Raw genomic sequence first — 18,498 nt, forward strand, 5'->3', positions numbered from 1 at the left:
TCCCGGAGCCACACAGGCCTCCTACAGATGCATTTCCTCCCTCCCTCCTCCAGAAGCGCCCTCCAGGCAGGGGCAGGCCGTCCCCGCCTCAGGGAGTGAAGCTCTAGGCTCTGCACCCCGTGGCCCTGGCTTCCACCTTGTCCTGTCACAGGCCGGCCCCCCTTCAGTCCCACAGGCTGTTCTGAAACCTACAGTCCAACCAGATTCTCACAAGGGCAACAGCGTTTGGCTTCATAACACACAATTCTATTTCCCATTACAGGTCCAGAGTACAACAAAATTAGTCACTTTTATTTAAAAGAAACATTACAAATAAGTGTGCAAAATTAAACATGATTAAATACACATAAAAGGAACATGCATACTTTACATCAAAATCCACATACAAAGTTAGCTGATTACATGACAGTAACAGTAAAGGAACTGAAGGAACTGGCGAAACCAAGAACTCGCTGCTACGCAGGTTTTATATGTTTGCAACCTGAAATCAAAACCATAAAATAGAGTTTCTTTAACGGGAATTTAAGAAAATTAAATATGTATCCCAAGTAGCTGACAATATAGAGCCCATAACCTATTTTAGTTACCAAATGTTAAAAAAAGTTATGTGCCTTTCCTTCCCAAAATGTTAGTGTGTAGCTATTCTTATAAATGAGGGGAGGGGAGACGGTGCACTTGGGGGCTCAGAGGCCAGGCCAAGGCATTTCCCTCCACGCCAGCGGGAACTGCAGCCCTCCCAGACCCTGCTCTGGCCGATGGCCCCGACGTGAACGGATGTTTTCCTCCATAACAAATGTTCAAAGTCCGTGCATCACTCTGCTGCTCCCTACACGTAACCAGGAAACAGATTTAACCCAGAGTGTGACCCGGAGACCCGCGTCCCTGCCCCGCACACGCCTGAGGTCCGACGGCTCGGCTTCTAGGGTGGCCTGGTGTCTGCCTCGTTCTAACGGCCCCAGCAGAGACGGGGACGCCACACACGGGCACAGATGACCACGCTGCGGGTATGGAGAAGACCACAGGCTGGGCTCACACGAGGGGAACGTTCACGCTGCGTTCTCTCTACGGGGTCGGGTCGTTTTTCTTCATGTTCGGTCGGGAGAAGGAATTTCCTTTCTCCTTTTCTAAGGCAAGCTGCTGGTGTTCTATTTAAATCTGCTTATAATGTAAGAACTTACGTTTGCACACGTGTTCACTTCCCCACTGCAGACTCAGTCAGAACGATGGAATCTGTTGCAAAAACAAACTTGAACTCATCCACCCTCTCAGCCCAGTCCCCAGGTCTGTACGGAGCCCGTCAGTGTGAGACGCTGTGGAGCCACTGAAGCGAACGTCACAGCTGAACTCATGGGGGCAGCCACGGCCACTCGAGCTGGTCACAGCTGAGCTCACGGGAACAGCCACGGCCACTCGAGCTGGTCACAGCCACTGAGTACGGTGCCTTGATGATGATTCTCTCTTTAATACTGGAAATGGGAGTCCTTAGGAAAGCAGACAACCACATATGGCTTCGAGACCAAGGTCCCTGGGCAGCCCCTCCAGCCCGTGGCCCAGGAGGCCCCTGGGGCGCTGGCACCAGCCCCGAGAGCCTGAAGGCGGCAGGTGGTGGGTGCTGTGGCGCTCCCGGCTGGAGTCACAGCTTGTCATCGGTCATCTCTAGAAACTGCGCGTAGACATCCCGGATGCACTCCCCCTTGGGGTTGAACAGGAATTTGTAGTAGCTGCCGTCTGCACAAATCGCTGGGATAGAAGGAGACCATTTTACCCGTGTTTCTTTCCCCCAAAGTTAAAAGCAACAAGTCCCACTGAGCTGAACTGCAGACAGTCTCTTGGAGCCAGGCAGCTGCTCTGACAGCCCCAAACAGCCCCAGATCCCCACTGAGTGCACTCGGCACCGTGGCTGGGCGCCCCGACTGTCTTGGGGTGAACATCTAGTCACCTAGTGTTGGCTACAGGGTAAGAAACATTCTTTGGTCATCTATACAAACACTGGAAGACCCGTCCCAGTGATTTCCTGGGGAGACTGGAGGGATGGGATGGGGGTTGAAGACATCCCAAATGGCCGTGCAGACCATAAGCGGGACACACTGAGCCCACAGGAGAAATAAGGGGAACTGGGCGGCCATTGGTGCCACAGTGCGGCAGTGGGAATTCTGTGGGAAGTTGGGTCCGAGGCTCAGTGGATGTAGCCCAGGTGGGATGGGCTGGGACGTTCCCTCCAGGAAGGACCACTCACCAATGACAGCGTTTGGCTCTGTTCCAAAGGCACAAATGCACGGAGAGCCTGAGGGAACCTGAAACTTGGAGAAGCTCCACTTGGAACTGAAGTATTTTGGAAGGAAACTGGCTGAGGCCAAACTGTGAAGACAAAAAAAGAAAGGGTGGTTGCATCTACAAAAGTTTACAGGGAAAAAAAAAATCACCTGCTTAAACTCAGACTGCTGCTGAAAATATTAAAATGCTATTTCATATAGTTTGAGCTTTAATGAATTTTTTTTTGCCATGCATGACAAAGCCTGTTGTATGATTTTATTTTTAAATTCTATTTTCGCTTTTAATTTTTTTTTTTTTTTTTGAGACGGAGTCTTACTCTGTCACCCAGGCTGGAGTGCGGGGGCGCGATCTTGGTTCATTACAAGCTCCGCCTCCGGGTTCAAGTGATTCTCCTGCCTCAGCCTCCCAAGTAGCTGGGACTACAGGTGCCTGCCACCACGCCCGGCTAGTTTTTGTAGTTTTAGTAGAGACGGGGTTTCACCATGTTGGCCAGGCTGGTCTCGAACTCCTGACCTCAGGTGATCCGCCCACATCGGCCTCCCAAAGTGCTGGGATTATAGGTGTGAGCCACTGTGCCCGGTCTGCACTGATTTTTAAACCCCAAGAAATATCAGATGAACAAGATTTCAGCACTGATAGCATGTGAGGTCTATCCACACTGCTCTGCTGGCATGGGGGTGTCTGTGTACACTGCCCTGATGACATGTGGGGTCTATCCACACTGCCCTGCTGGCTTGGGGGGGTCCCGTCCTGTCCACACTGAAACAACAAGGACTCCTTTCATCCTTGAGCTTTTCCCACCAGCAGGCCCCCTAACACCTACCTGGACTGTTTATTCCTTTTTGGATCTTCAGCTGCAAAGATATGCACTGTGCCGTGGTCACTGGAGACGCAGATGAGGGATGCGTCCTGATTGAAGTTAATGCTGCAGAGAAAACCAGCACAGCTCAGTCTTGTGTGGATGTGGACAGAGACTTAACCCACAGCACTTGTCAACACCGCGGAAGACCCCAACATTCCCACTCTGGAGGCGCCGATTCTGAATGCGGCCCTTTCTTTAACAAGCCGACAACCATCCCCACAGCACCACAGGTTGAAGCCACAAAGCCACAGCCACAATCCAGTGTATCACGGCAACAGTCTTCCTCGGGTGCCCCACAAATGCAGCTGGCGAGCTGTGTGTCTGGGAGAGGGAAGGGGCTTCCTGCAGACCACCCCCCACATGCCACTCAGGGCTGCCCTCAGGAGACTCAGGTGAGAAACACACATTCTCTCCAACGATCCTGGCTCCAAGAGGTGCAGGCTGCCCCTGTGGAGGTCACCTGGGCTGGGGCAGGCATCGGCTGCATGCTGTCTGTTCTGGGAGCAGACAGGCGTGTGCTCCGCACACCACAAGGCCAAGGACCTCACGGGTAAAGCCACTGTATTTATATGTTAATTACATTTTCTTTCTTTCTTTTTTTTTTTTTTTTGAGACAGAGTCTTGCTCTGTTGCCCAGGCTGGAGTGCAGTGGCATGATCTCGGCTCACTGCAAGCTCCACCTCCCAGGTTCAAGCGATCCTCCTGCCTCAGCCTCCTGAGTAGCTGGGATTACAGGCATAAGCCACCACGCCCAGCTAATTTTTGTATTTTTAGTACAGACGGGGTTTTGCCATGTTGGCCAGGCTGGTCTTGAACTCCTGACCTCAGGTGATCCACCTGCCTTAGCCTCCCAAAGTGCTGCGATTACAAGCGGGAGCCGCCACGCCTGGCTAAATTAATTACATTTTCATCTCAAAGACCCAAATGCTGCTCAATACTAGCCAAGGGGGAGGCACCAGGCCTCCTGGCCATGGCCACAGGGCATGAGATCCTACCCAAGTAGGGCTTCAGCAAGAGACACCTGGGGGCTGTAGGGACACCACTGTGGGCGGCCATGCGGCCTCTGAGACTCTAACAGGCTGGAATCGGACAAACCAACACGGTCTCCAGCATCGCCTTAAACACAAGCCGGAGCGCTGGTCAAGAGGTGACACTGGCAAAAACACCAGAAAGACTAAAAATAAACAGGAGTGAACCCGAGCCCGCCAGCCAGGGCAGCAGCGCGACCCTGCTACAAAAACACAACTGGCCTGGCGTGTGGTATACAACTGTGGTCCCTGCTACTCAAGAGGCCGAGGCAGGAGAATCGCATGAGCCCAGGAGGTCGAGGCTGTAGTGAGCCGTGATAGCGTCACTGCAGTTCAGCCTGGGCAACAGAGCAAGACCTTGCCTCAAAACAAAAACCCCAAAAAACAACAACAACAAAACCCAGCAACTACTGATAAATGTGGAAGCAGGGTTAATTACAACATTCTTTCTACTTTTGTGTAATTTCCCACAATAAAAACTTAAAATTAATCACAATTTAAAACGCTGAAACCCAACCCCCTAGCAGCCCAACGTTCTCCCTCCTCCAGCCTTGTGGGGTAGAGGGTGCCTGCTCCTACCCCCTCCCACGTCCCAAAGGCCCATTTCCATGCTGTTAGCCCAGAGCTCTTCTCCGGTGAAGGGTGCCCTTACCAGTAAATATTGGCTGCTTGAGAGCCTCTTCGCAGTTCCTGGATTAAATGCCCTGATGAAGTATCAAATATTCTTATAAGGGTCCCCTTTGAAAAACAGTGAAGTGTTTCATTATCAAAGATTCAAAACTTGTTTTGTTAGTTTTTGAAATGATTTACATTCACAAACCCATTAGTCCACACAAGCCTTTCTCCGACTCACCCACATCATCTAATACTTAACGTTCTCCTCCAACTGCCAGCACACGCCATGCCCCCGAGAAAGAGTTGGTTGGTGGCTCCTGGTCCCACAGCACTGGGCACAAGTCGAGAGAGGCTTCAGGAGACAACCCCTGACCGGGCAGTGTGGACTCTGCCCCTGAACGCCTGCATCCCTGGCTGACCCCCAGGAGGAACGCCCAGGCCCAGGCTCCTGCTCCTGCTACACGGTGTGCTCACCTGAGAAACACTGTTCGAATCCTAACTCCCTCAGATAGCTAGGAACAGCAGCATGGGAATCCTGCCATCAAAAAGGTGAGGCAAAAAAAATAATAATAATAAAATAAAAGGACTTAAAACCATTCACGTCAGCTATGCTGGCTTTCCCAAGAAAGAGGTGCCCAAGACCTCGGGTGCCGGGGGCGTTTTTAACATTTCTTCCCGAACGAGGAGGACTCTTCAGCTGATTCTGACAGCTGGGAAAACGAGAACTGTTGCATCTTTTGTCGAACACTGACAACATCCGACAAAAAATCTGTATATCCTTCAACCCAGCAGCCCCTACTCCTGGGAGTTCAGTAAGGAGCCAGCTTGTGGGGGACAAGGCAGGAGCAGCTCTATAGGTGACTGCCGACAGCACAGGATGGGTCACAGATGTTGCAAGGCTCTGTGTAATCCCATCTACCTGGCTAACCCAGAGGGCACTGCTGAGCTAAGAAAGCAGGAAGCAGAGAAGCATCCACATTCGTAACAGGGAGATAAAGAAGAAAAAGTTGCAGGGAGGTGGGGATGGAGAATCTAAAGGTAAAAAAGATAAAATCCCAGCACTTTGGGAGGCCGAGACGGGCGGATCACCTGAGGTCAGGAGATCGAGACCAGCCTGACCAACATGGTGAAACCCTGTTTCTACTAAAAATACAAAAATTAGCCAGGCGTGGTGGCAGGTGCCTGTCATCCCAGCTACTCGGGAGGTGGAGGCAGGAGAATCGCTTGAACCCGGGAGGCGGAGGTGGCAGTGAGCCAAGATAGCACCACTGCACTCCTGCCTGGATGACAGATCAAAACTCAATCTCAAAAAACAAAACAAAACAAAAACAAACTACCTAGAAATAACTAAACCTGCTCTCAGCTGTGTCCCAGGAGTGAGCGGGACGTGCCCCAAGCCACGTGTCCCCACGTGCTGAGGAGGGACCCTGGTGCTGGCACCGTGTCAAAGGGTAGGAGCAGGGCCCCCACGCCGAACCTCCGCGGACAGGCCCACAAATGGATCCCATCACTGGCTTGTGGTCTCACCTCCCTCACAATTTATAATTTCCTACAAAGCAACGCTGGGCTTGCAGTCTTCAATGAAAACTATAGTAAAAGATACCAATTTTCTTTGTAAAAATCTGAATTCAGGCAAAAAGAAGTATAAAGAATCCCAGATTTAAAATTATTTTAAAAAGTTAGGCCGGGCGCGGTGGCTCAAGCCTGTAATCCTAGCACTTTGGGAGGCCGAGACAGGCGGATCACAAGGTCAGGAGATCGAGACCATCCTGGCTAACACGGTGAAACCCCGTCTCTACTAAAAAAAGTACAAAAAACTAGCCGGGCGAGGTGGCGAGCGCCTGTAGTCCCAGCTACTCGGGAGGCTGAGCCAGGAGAATGGCGTAAACCCGGGAGGCGGAGCTTGCAGTGAGCAGAGATCCGGCCACTGCACTCCAGCCTGGGTGACAGAGCGAGACTCCGTCTCCAAAAAAAAAAAAAAAGTTAACAGTTCTTCTGATCTCACACATTAAAAGACAATGTGTCCAATATGTCAATATTTTAAGTTATAATCTGGTGGTAATTCAATGAAGACATGTAACTAAGCAGGTAAAAAGGGTTTGGAGCTGTCTGTTCTCAGGCTGTGAAGACAGAAACACAGAAACTGTGGTTCTGCAAAATCTACAACAACATGACAAACCTGTCATGTCTGATTCTTCTAATAAACTTGGATGTGTATGTATTTTTGTTTCTTTTTTTTTTTTGAGACGGAGTCTCACTCTGTCACCTGGGCTGGAGTGCAGTGGTGTGATCTCGGCTCACTGCAACCTCCACCTCCTGGGTTCAAGTGATTCTCCTGCCTTAGCCTTCTCAGTAGCTGGGATCAGAGGCACACACCACTATGCCTGGTTAATTTTTGTATTTTCAGTAGAGACGGGATTTCACCATCTTGGCCAGGCTGGTCTCAAACTCCTGACCTCAAGTGATCCGCCCGCCTTGGCCTCCCAAATTGCTGGGATTACAGGTGTGAGCCACTGCCCCTCGCCCTGTTTCTTTGGTTTATCATATTTTACAAGGCATTGCTTTGTAAATAATTGGAAATAAAACCAGTCCCTGGGCACAAGACGACCTGTGACATGACCAGCCAGGTCCACAGGCCCCTGAGGGGCTCCAGGTTGGGGCAGGCCCACTGCCTTTTGAGTCTTGATACAGGGAGTGGCCATTTTGCTGAGCCTGCTGCTCCAGGAGGCACAACGCCAACAAGGTGAGGGGCACACTTACTTTCTCAGATGCAGTTGCAATTCTTGTTCCCTGCAGGTTGAGTGCAATGCAGCTCAGGACACCCTCGTGTGCAGGAATGTCCACTGGTGGCTTCTCCGTGCTGGCCAGGTCCACGAGCTGCACATGGCCCGTGTGTGTGCCCGGGAAGGCCAGGAGGGAGTTGTTACTATTGGGACAAAGGACACAGAGGCCTGCGTGGAGACAGAGGACACCAATCAAGAACTGCCTTTGATTTCTCGCAGCCAAAGTCCACTTTCTGCCCCCGAGTTCTCCGAAAAAATAGACGTATAGCATTTATATCAGAACCACAAATTCAATTTAGACTTTTCATTGTAAAGAGTATGAGAGGGCTAAGCAAAGCTACCTCGCATGAGACTTCCTCATAATCAAGACATGTGCTGAATAACTTTACCAACCGTCCGTCCGTCATGGCACGCGCTACCGAAAACGCAATGCGAAACCGATCACTCTACCAACCGTCCGTCCGTCATGGCACGCGCTGCCGAAAACGCAATGCGAAACCGATCACTCTACCAACCGTCCGTCCGTCATGGCACGTGCTGCCGAAAACGCAATGCGAAACCGATCACTTTACCAACCGTCCGTCCGTCATGGCACGCGCTACCGAAAACGCAATGTGAAACCGATCACTTTACCATCTGGGGCATTTCCCAAAAGATCTCAAAAGGCAAGAACCACAGACCACAGGGAAAGACGTTGCCACCGCCAGTTCTCAGAGAAATGCAAACTACAACCACAAGGAGACGCCATTACCAGTGAGATATCATCACACACACAGAACGGCTACAGCCAGAGAGACCAACGATGCTGGAACACTCATAAATCAAGGATGAGATGCAAGAGGACACACGGCCACTCTGGAAAATAAATGGCCGCATTTTACAGAGTCAGACACAACCACAACATGGCTGCGACCCGGCAGCCGAACCCTCAGTGTCAACGCAAGGGAAACAAAACGACCCACACAATGGCTGCTATGGAAACATGCGCGGCACTCCTTCGTAACAGCCAAAAATGGCCAGAGACCAATAAAGTCACACACACACACAGAGGACAAATACATGTAAAAACCACATAGACATACACACAAGACAAATACATGTAAAACACACACAGAGATCAAATACATGTAAAAAAACACACACACAGAGGACAAATACATGTAAAAACCACATAGACACACACACAAGACAAATACATGTAAAACACACACAGAGATCAAATACATGTAAAAAAACACACAGAGGACAAATACATGTAAAAACCACATAGACATACACACAAGACAAATACATGTAAAAAACACACACACAGACATCAAATACATGTTAAAAAAAACACACACAGAGGACAAATACATGTAAAAAACAAAACCCGATGGTTGAGTGGGGAGGGGACTGCCCCAAGAAAGTTTTCCAGGAGATGAGACGGTTCTTTTTTTCTTTGGAGTCTCACTGTTGCCCAGGCTGGAGTGCTGTGGCGCAATCTCGGCTCACTGCAACCTCTACCTCCTGGGTTCAAGTGATTCTCTTGCCTCAGCCTCCCGAGTAGCTAGGACTACAGGCGCCTGCCACCACGCCTGGCTAGTTTTTTGTATTCTCAGTAGAGACAGGATTTCACTATGTTCGCCAGGATGGTCTCAAACTCCTGACCTTGTGATCCGCCACCTCGGCCTCCAAAAGTGCTGGGATTACAGGCTTGAGCCACTACACCTGGCCACAAACGGTATTTATTTATTTATTTATATTTATTTATTTATTTTTTGAGACAGAGTCTACCTCTGTCGCCCAGGCTGTAGTGCAGTGGCGTGATCTCGGCTCACTGCAAGCTCCGCCTCCCGGGTTCCCGCCATTCTCCTGCCTCAGCCTCCTGAGTAGCTGGGACCATAGGCGCCCGCCACCACGCCTGGCTAATTTTTTTGTATTTTTAGTAGAGACGGGGTTTCACTGTGTTAGCCAGGACGGTTCTCAATCTCCTGACCTCGTGATCCGCCCGCCTCGGCCTCCCAAAAGTGCTGGGATTACAGGCGTGAGCCACCGCGCCCAGCCAAGAATGGTGTTCTTAAAAAGAGTGAGTTTTATGTAAATTTTACCCCAACAAAGCCAGGGGCAAAACTTCAAAATTTAAAGAGATATGAAGATGGTACAACAAATGACAAAGTCAAACACAATCCATCCTCCAATTCAGAAGACAAGGGAAGGAAATGCTTGAGCCCAGAACTCAGTGGCTCCCAATGTGGTGAAAACATAGGTTCCTAGTTCACTGTGGAGGTCCTGAGAGGCCACAATCACTGGGTGGGAGGGGACAGGCCCCCACTCTGTGACTCTGGTCAGAAGGTAGTTTTGGGGTGCTGAGCTGTGGGCCCTGGAAGGTCAATCTCCTCTGGAGGCCCCTCTGTGCTCAGGACTGCTCTCGCCAAGGCACCCTGCTCAGAAAGAGACCCGCGCGGAGAAGGGAGTGCCCAGGACAGGCGTCGCCCCCGTCTGCTCAGTTCCTCACCTTTGGGGTTGTAGCAGGTTTCGAAGACGTGCAGCTGATGGGGATTGTGTGTGAATGTGAACACCTTAATCATGGAGTCCAAAACCACCACAATTCTGCAAAGAAAAACATGATCAGAGCCGCTTTCCTCTAAAGTCAAACCCAAACATTTTATGCTCCTGGTCTTCTCATACTGAAACTGAGAGACACTGGAAATACCACACAGAAAAGGATCATTCCTGAAGAAAAACCTCTGGAGGCAGGAACCAGCGCCAGGCCTGGAGGCGAGTGCACGCAGGCTGGCTCTGCCGAGGGAGTGCTTCTCGCCTGGGTGAAGGCCAGCCTAAGAGACGTCGCTGAGGTTCACAGAGACATCATCAAACATTTCATCTAGGTTCAGAACCCAGCAAAACACATAGCAGAAGCGATATTTTTATGCTACTGTGTCTGGAAAAAATAAGAAGTCTGAAAGCAGAAGTTCCTAGATCTGGCTCAAGCGTTTGCATTATTATTATTTTTTTTTAATAGACAGAGTCTTACTTTGTTGCTCAGGCTGGAGTGTAGTGGCACGACCTCGGCTCACTGCAACCTCCACCCCCTTGAGTTCAAGCAGTTCTCCTGCCTCAGTCTCCCAAGTAGCTGGGATTACAGGCGCACCTCCATGCCCAGCTAATTTTTGTATTTTTAGTAGAGATGGGGTACAGGCTGGTCTCTAACTCCTGACCTCATGATCCGCCCGCCTCGGCCTCCCAAAGGGCCGGGATTACAGGCATGAGCCACGGTGCCCGGCGACATTTGCATTACTAAGGGCCTTTAAATACTGACGTTATTAAAATGACAAACCCACACAAAAATGCAGGAAAGCTGGCCGGGTGCAGTGGCTCATGCCTGTAATCCCAGCACTTTGGGAGGCCGAGGCGCACGGATCATGAGGTCAAGAGCTTGAGACCATCCTGGCCAATGTGCTGAAACCTTGTCTCTACTAAAAATACAAAAATCAGCCGGGCACGGTGGCTCACACCTGTAATCCCAGCACTTTGGGAGGCCGAGGCGGGCAGATCACCGGGTCAGGAGATGGAGACTATGCTGGCTAACACAGTGAAACCCTGTCTCTATTAAAAATACAAAAAAATCAGCCAGGCATTGTGGCGGGAGCCTGCAGTCCCAGCTAATCGGGAGGCTGAGGCAAGAATTGCTTGAACCCGAGAGGTGGAGCTTGCAGTAAGCCGAGATCACGCCACTGCACTCCAGCCTGGGTAACAGAGAGAGACTCTGTCTCAAAAAATAATAATAAAAATTAAAATTAAAATTAAAACAAAACAAAACAAAACAAAAATAAGCCGGGCATGGTGGCGTGCACCTGTAGTCCCAGCTACTTGGGAGGCTGAGGCCGGAATTGCTTGAACCCTGGAGGCAGAGCTTGCAGTGAGCTGAGACTGTGCCACTGCACTCCAGCCTGGCAACAGACCAAGACTCTATCTCAAAAAAAAAAAAAAAAAAAAACCCAAAAGAAACAAAAACAAAAAAAAGCGGGGAGGTGGAATGACCTCTGTTTACATCCAACTTGCTTTGCCACTGTCCTCCCACAGCCAACAGAGATGAAAATCTTAGAGTAAAATACGGAAATCATATTAAATAAAAACCCGAATGAACGAACTCTGCGCTATTTTGCTCAATGTACTAGGACAAACTTCCATATTCCCCCTAAATGCCCCTGAGGCCATGGCTGACAGAGCCACCTGCTACTTTCAACACAGAAAATTCAGTTTTCCTTTACTCTCAAATCGAAAACCTTTATTGAGAGGCAGCATTTGGCAAAGCATGGGCTAAAAGCAAGGTAATTCAAGGCTCAAAACTCATGTCTTCAGCTCTGCGCCTGTCAGAATGGGACAGAACTCACCACGGTGAGACCCACTGCCTGGGCCACTGTGGCGCGTGCCATCCACGCCCACCACCTACTTACCTCCAGTGGAGCCCCGAAAACAAATACAATTCGCTGCCTTTCTTGCAGCAATATAAATAATCCTTATATCCTTTGGGTCATAAAAACCAGGGCCAACATTTTAATACATAATTTCCTAAACATTTTTCTGCTAGAAATAGAAAAGTATTTCAGCCATCTTTAGAGAAAGTGAAATTCCACTTTAAAAAGTTACTGACACCAAACCCACCTATCTCGCCGCAGCTTGACTGCCTTGACTTCTGTAGAAAATTCTATTTCAATAACAGTCTTCTTCTTCAAGTCATCCCAGATCATTACTGAAACATCAGAAAGAACAGATGAACGCAGTCACGAACAGTCATGAACAGCCACGGTGCTGGGATGCAGAGATGCCAGCTTGACACCTAAGGCGGTTTCTCTTCCCACTGGCATGGCTGTGCCCAGCCCCAGGCCTCAGACACACACCCGCACCTGGGAGGCCTTGGGGTACAACTCAAACCGGGAGCTGTGCCGGGGATCTGCCCTCGGGCCCCTTCCCCACTCACAGCGTCTCCCCTTCTTGGTAGCTGGCCGCCCACTTGCTCCCTCCCCGCCCATTCCTCTCTCAGTGCGCACGGCCCGGTCCCGGTCTCAGGCGACCCACTGGCCTCACACACAGGCACGCGAAGCACGTTCATCTCCTCTCTGCCGACCCTTGCCTGGTTACTTTCCTCTCCCTGATCTTCCTTGATTCCACCCGACTGAGCCCACGGGCAAGCTGACCACTGACGTGAAAGTGCTGGAGATAAACCTGCATCAGGAAGCGAGGTTTCAGCTTTAAAGTGAAATCAGAGGGACACAAATCAGGGCCAACGAGTTTTTCACTCCACTCAAGGTCCTGAGTTGTTCTTGCTCTTTTTTTGTTTTTTTGAGACAGGGTGGAGTGCAGTCTTCTTCACTCACTACAGCCTCAGCCTCCCAGGCTCAAGAGATTCTCCCACGTTAGCTTCCCAAATGGCTGGGACTACCGGCATGCACTACCATGCCCAGCTAAGTCTTGTTTATTTGGTAGAGGTGGGGTTTTACCACGTTGCCCAGGCTGGCCTCAAACTCCTGGCTGAAGTGATCCACCCGCCTCAACTTCCCAAAGTGCTAGGATTGCACGTGTGAGCCACCGCACCCAGCCCCTGCTCCTTTTTCAGTTCAAAACTTCTTCTGTCTTGTTTGCCTGCTAACATTGCAACATTCTATTAGGATAAATTAGCAGTTTGTGTTCTAAGGGCTGAGAATGCCAGCCAGCACCGTGCTTCTGAAGAACCACAGGAGGGATGGGTGCAGTGGCTCACGCCTGTGATCCCAGTGCTTTGGGAGGCTGGGGTGTGAGAGCTCTTGAGGCCAAGAGTTCAGGACCAGCCTGGGCAACATAGTGAGACTCTCATCACTGAAATAAAAAGTTATTAAAAATTAGTCACAGCTACTCAGGTTGAGTCCAGGAGTCTGAGGTTGCAGTGAGCTATAATCACCCCCCCTGCACTCCAATATGGGCAAGAGAGGAAGACCTGGTCTCAAAAAAACACAGCCGGGCATGATGGGTCACACCTGCAATCCCAGCACTTTGGGAGGCAGAGGCGGGCGAATCAATGGAGCTCAGAGTTTGAGACCAGCGTGGGCAACATGTCGAAACACTCTCTACTAAAAACACAAAAAGTAGCCGGGTGTGGTGGGTGCTCCTGTCATCTCAGCTACTTGGGAGGCTGAGGCGGAAGGATCACCTGAGCCTGGGGAGTAAGCCAGGATTACACAACTGCATTCCAGCCTGGGCAATACAGTGAGACCCTGTCTCAAAACTAAATAAACAAATAAAAATCAAGTTTACTAGTAAAAAAAAAAAGTACCTTTAGATGCTACAAAAAGTACGTGTACTCAAAAACCTGCTGAATACTGCTTTCTTCTACGTCTGTGAAATTTCTAAGGCTTTTTCACCTCTTAGAAACTTTATAATGAGAATGAGACCTGAGATTATCTCATACAAATGGCTCCCTTGTTAGCACCTGGGGTCCCCCAGCAATGCCAGAGGTAAGGCAAGGGAAGCGGCCCTCGAGGCCTCCTGACTTCCACCTGTAAGCCTCCCTTCTTCCTCAATGGTCAATGAAGTTCTCCATGACAAGACACAGACCAAATCACCAGCAGGATTTCTGCCCATCCCCAGTTAGCCAGGGCAAAGTCATTCTCCTGCAAAGCCTGCCCAGCTCTCTCTCTGGAACCTCCGCTGTCCCTTCTGGGTGGGCTCCTCCAGAGGACCCACAAGCCACAGGCCTCTGCCCCTCTGGGCTAGGCTAGCTCTCAACTCTGCTTTGAAGCTGGCAGACTAACCTCGGACCTGTGAGACTACAGAACTGCTCAAACGCCAAGACCTCAAGCCCTGTCTTCCACTGTTCTTCCTGCCAATAATCTCTTCCCATTTCATTTCTCTGCTCCTAATTCCAAAACAAAAATAAACGTATCAGGCAGGGCCAGCCCTCACCTGAGTGTGGACTCTCTTCCGCACATTCATGTTCATGCAGTTCACGGGGCTCTGCTGAGAACTGTGAGCTGGGCCCCAAAGCCTGTCACGAGTCATCTAGAACCTTCTGCCTTTCCACACAATCCCTTTGTGCCTGACCTGGGCTGGGCTATTCTATTCCTAAGTACGTGGTCTCACCCAGATCCTAGTTCACCCGCTCACTTCCCACTTGGCATGCGGCGCCCCCACAGCCCCATCCTGGTCTTGATTCTGAACTGCCTCCTTCACTGAGCCTCTCCTTCCCTCCCCACCTCCTTCCACCCCACCCACCCACCACTGGGCTCCCACTCAGCCATCCTCCAAGACCACCGGCAGCCTTCAACGTCACCAGAACCAGAGCGCTTTTCTCAGGCCTCCTCCCGCCTAGCACTGGGCTCCGATGAGGATGCTCGCTCCACTTTTCCTGCCTCTCCCCATCAACAGCGGCTTTCCACGCCTGCCCCATCTTCTGGTGTCTCTTCACTCACCTCATGCACTGCGTCCAGACCAGAACTTTCCCAAAACACAGATCTGATGGCATCTCCTTCCGGGCCACACGTTACCTGGCATTCAAGCCTCCCAGAGATCTGCCTCCCACCTCCCGCCCCCAGCCTACCTCCCGCCTCCCATCCCCAGCCCACCTCCCACCTACCGCCTCCTGCCTCCCACGTCTTCCGTGTTCTGCCCTCCATTCCTGGATGTTTCGCCTCAAGCCCTCTTTCCTCAACCAACAGCGAGGTTAGGCTGGCACGAGGCACGCAGCTGTCAGGAAAGCTGTCTGCTCCTCCCTCTACTTAAAAGGGCCAGAGCTCTCATGCCACATTGTCTGCACTCACATGCACGGACTCCCGCCCCAACAAAAATATCCCGAAACCCAGAGCCAAACTGGATTTCTGTTCTACGTAGCTATGAAACTAATGTTCCTTTAAGTCAATGGCTCTCAGTAAGAAAAAAAATCCTTCTACCTTGCATTAAAATGAATTCATGACATTTATGATGTCAACCTAAGGTGCAGCGGGCCCGTTTTCTGTTTACTGACTGACTGAAAAGCACGTGTTCTATGACAACTCAAGCGAGTGACGCTCTTCAGGTGCTCCGTACGGGAACAGAGACCTGGCGCCCTCTCCACCTGCTTCCTCCCCAGCGACCAGTCCTGGGTATTTCACAAAACTGCTAGGGAAAATCACACATGGCCACAAACAGAAACACATTCAAAAAAAGACTGGGATACATGAGGCATGATTCTTAAATACACAATTACAGTACCTTTGTTGGGTGGGTATTTCGGCTTTTTTCCACCACCAACTAAAGCTAAATAGTTGCAGCGAAATAACATTTCAACATGGCCAACTCCTCCTTCCAGAAATTCTGAAATGATAGTTTTAAAAAGACAAATGTTACAAGTTAATATGTATATTTTACAATAAAAAAGAAACGAGAAAGTCAAAACAGGTAACGTGGTAATTTTCTTTTCTTTTTTTTTTGTAAGAGACAAGATCTCACTGTGTTGCCCAGGCTGGAGTGCAGTAGCTCTTCACAGGTACAATCACAGCTCACTGCAGCCTTCAACTCCTGGGCTCACATGATCCTCCTGCCTCAGCCTCCCAAGCAAGCTGGGAATACGGGACTTTTTTTTTTTTTTTTTTTTTTTTTTGAGACAGAGTCTTGCTCTGTCGCCCAGGCTGGAGTGCAGTGGCCGGATCTCAGCTCACTGCAAGCTCCGCCTCCTGGGTTTAGGCCATTCTCCTGCCTCAGCCTCCCAAGTAGCTGGGACTACAGGCGCCCGCCACCGCGCCCAGCTAGTTTTTTGCATTTTTTAGTAGAGATGAGGTTTCACCGTGTTAGCCAGGATGGTCTCGATCTCCTGACCTCGTGATCCACCCACCTCGGCCTCCCAAAGTGCTGGGATTACAGGCGTGAGCCACCGCGCCCGGCCGGGACTTTTTTTTTTTGAGATGGAGTCTTGCTCTGTCACCCAGGCCAGAATGTGGTGGCACGATCTCAGCTCACTGCAACCTCCACCTCCTGGGTTCAACCCACTCTCCTGCCTCAGCCTCCCCAGGTCGCTGGGACTACAGGCATGCACCACCATGCCCAGCTAATTTTTGTATTTTTAGTAGAGATGGGGTTTCACCATGTTGGCCAGGCTGATCTCAAACTCCTGACCTCAAGTGATCCACCTGCCTTGGCCTCCCAAAGTGCTGGGATTACAGGCTTGAGCCACCGCGCCCGGCCTACAGAACTCATTTTTAATCAGCAATTTATATCTAAGTATCATCAGAAATGAGAAAGGTGACTGGCTAAAAAAATAGTGCTAGGTTTCCAACTTCTCTCAGCTTACTGTCATCATGTTCACTGTTTCATAAAGGCTGAGCACACAACACCCCAGGAAACTAACTCAGAAAAATGTGTGAAATACTTGAATCCATATTTCAAGAGATGGCAAAACCCGTAAACTCCAAGAAAGCATCCTAAACCCGTAAACTGCAAGAAAGCATCCTAAACCCGTAAACTGCAAGAAAGCACACTAAAAGCTTTACTGCTCGGGAGGCTGAGCAGGCAGATCAGCCTGGTCAAGAAAGAGACCATCTGGGCCAACATGGTGAAACACTGTCTTTACTAAAAATACAAAAATTAGCTGGGCGTGGTGGCGGGCACCTGTAGTCCCAGCTACTCAGGAGGCTAAGGCAGGAGAATCACCTGAACCCAGGAGGCTGAGGGTGCCGTGAGCTGAGATCACACCACTGCACTCCAGCTTGGTGACAGAGATTCCATCTCAAAAAAAAAAAGAAAAACTTTAATGCTGAGTGATTTTTATCATTTCTTTCTTTCTTTTTTTTTTAGAAACAGGGTCTTGCTATATTGCTCAGGCTGGAATGCAGTGAAGTGATCATAGCTCACTACAGCCTCAAACTCCTGGGCTCAAGGACCCCTCCTGCCTCAGGCTCCTGAGTAGCTGGGGCTATAGGCACACATCACCGCGCCTGGTTAATTTTTTCAGAAAAATTTTGTAGAACCGAGGTCTACTGTATTGTCCAGGCTGGTCTTGAACTCCTGGTCTCAAACAATCCTGCCATCTCAGCCTCCCAAAATGCTGGGATTATAGGTGTGAGCCACCGCAGTCTGAAATGCTCCAAACTGTTCATGAATTATGTAAGAGGAAAATGTCCACAAATTTTCAGAGGTCTTCCATGACAAAAGGATGACCAATGCTCTCTGAGGGGAGCAACAGGGGCACACTGATGAGAAACTTCCACGTTCTGTATGGTTCACGTAACTCAGGACTGTCCACTCACTTCTGTCTGCAATGACCATGAGCTCTACCTCTCCAGTTACAGCTGCACAAAATGACTCAAAAGTGCCTCACCTTGATCTGTGAGATATCTGAAATTCAAGGCAGTTGGGCACAGTGGCTCACACCTGTAATCCCAGCACTTTGGCAGAGGTGGGAGGACTGTTTGAGCCCAAGAGTTCAAGGTCATCCTGGGCAACATAAGGAGATCCCTTCTCTACCAAAAATAAAAATTAAAAACTTGGCTGGCAGCAGTGGCTCATGCCTGTAATCCCAGCACTTTGGGAGGCCGAGGTGGGCAGATCACGAGGTAAGGAGTTTGAGACTAGCCTGCGTAACATAGTGAAACCCCGTCTCTACTAAAAATACAAAAATTAGCCGGCTGTGGTGGTGCATGCCTGTAATCCCAGCTACATAGGAGGCTGAGGCAGGAGAATCGCTTGAGCCCGGGAGGCGGAGGTTGCAGTGAGCAGAGATCACACCACTGCACTCCAGCCTGGGCAAAGGAGGGAGACTCCATCTCAAAAAAAAAAAAAACAAAAAAAACACCAGCACGGGCAATGTGCTTTTGGGACATCAAACTTGTGTGCACCAAAGGACACAATCAACAGAACGAAAGCACAGTCTATGGAATGGCAGAGCGTATTTGCAAGCCACACATCTGATAAGTGGGTAATATCCAGACTACATGAAGGACTTTTCCAA

General features: G+C 50.1%; 1 protein-coding gene across 1 annotated transcript in view; it reads right to left on the reverse strand.

Annotated features, from left to right (window-relative positions):
• Positions 1-256: 256 nt before the first annotated feature.
• The window catches only part of WDR45B (WD repeat domain 45B), a 32,649-nt gene continuing 14,407 nt past the window's right edge, over positions 257-18,498 (reverse strand). The window contains exons 3-10 of the mRNA XM_025362389.1: positions 15,768-15,869; positions 12,210-12,297; positions 10,060-10,154; positions 7,540-7,730; positions 4,817-4,902; positions 3,098-3,199; positions 2,237-2,358; positions 257-1,740 (exon numbers count right to left, since the gene is read on the reverse strand). Of these exons, the coding sequence (XP_025218174.1) occupies positions 1,634-1,740; positions 2,237-2,358; positions 3,098-3,199; positions 4,817-4,902; positions 7,540-7,730; positions 10,060-10,154; positions 12,210-12,297; positions 15,768-15,869 (893 nt within the window). The 3' untranslated portion in view covers positions 257-1,633. The remainder of the gene's footprint in view (positions 1,741-2,236; positions 2,359-3,097; positions 3,200-4,816; positions 4,903-7,539; positions 7,731-10,059; positions 10,155-12,209; positions 12,298-15,767; positions 15,870-18,498) is intronic.

The sequence above is a fragment of the Theropithecus gelada genome, chromosome 16 (genome assembly GCF_003255815.1).
Source record: "Theropithecus gelada isolate Dixy chromosome 16, Tgel_1.0, whole genome shotgun sequence".
NCBI classification, from domain to species: Eukaryota; Metazoa; Chordata; class Mammalia; order Primates; family Cercopithecidae; genus Theropithecus; species Theropithecus gelada.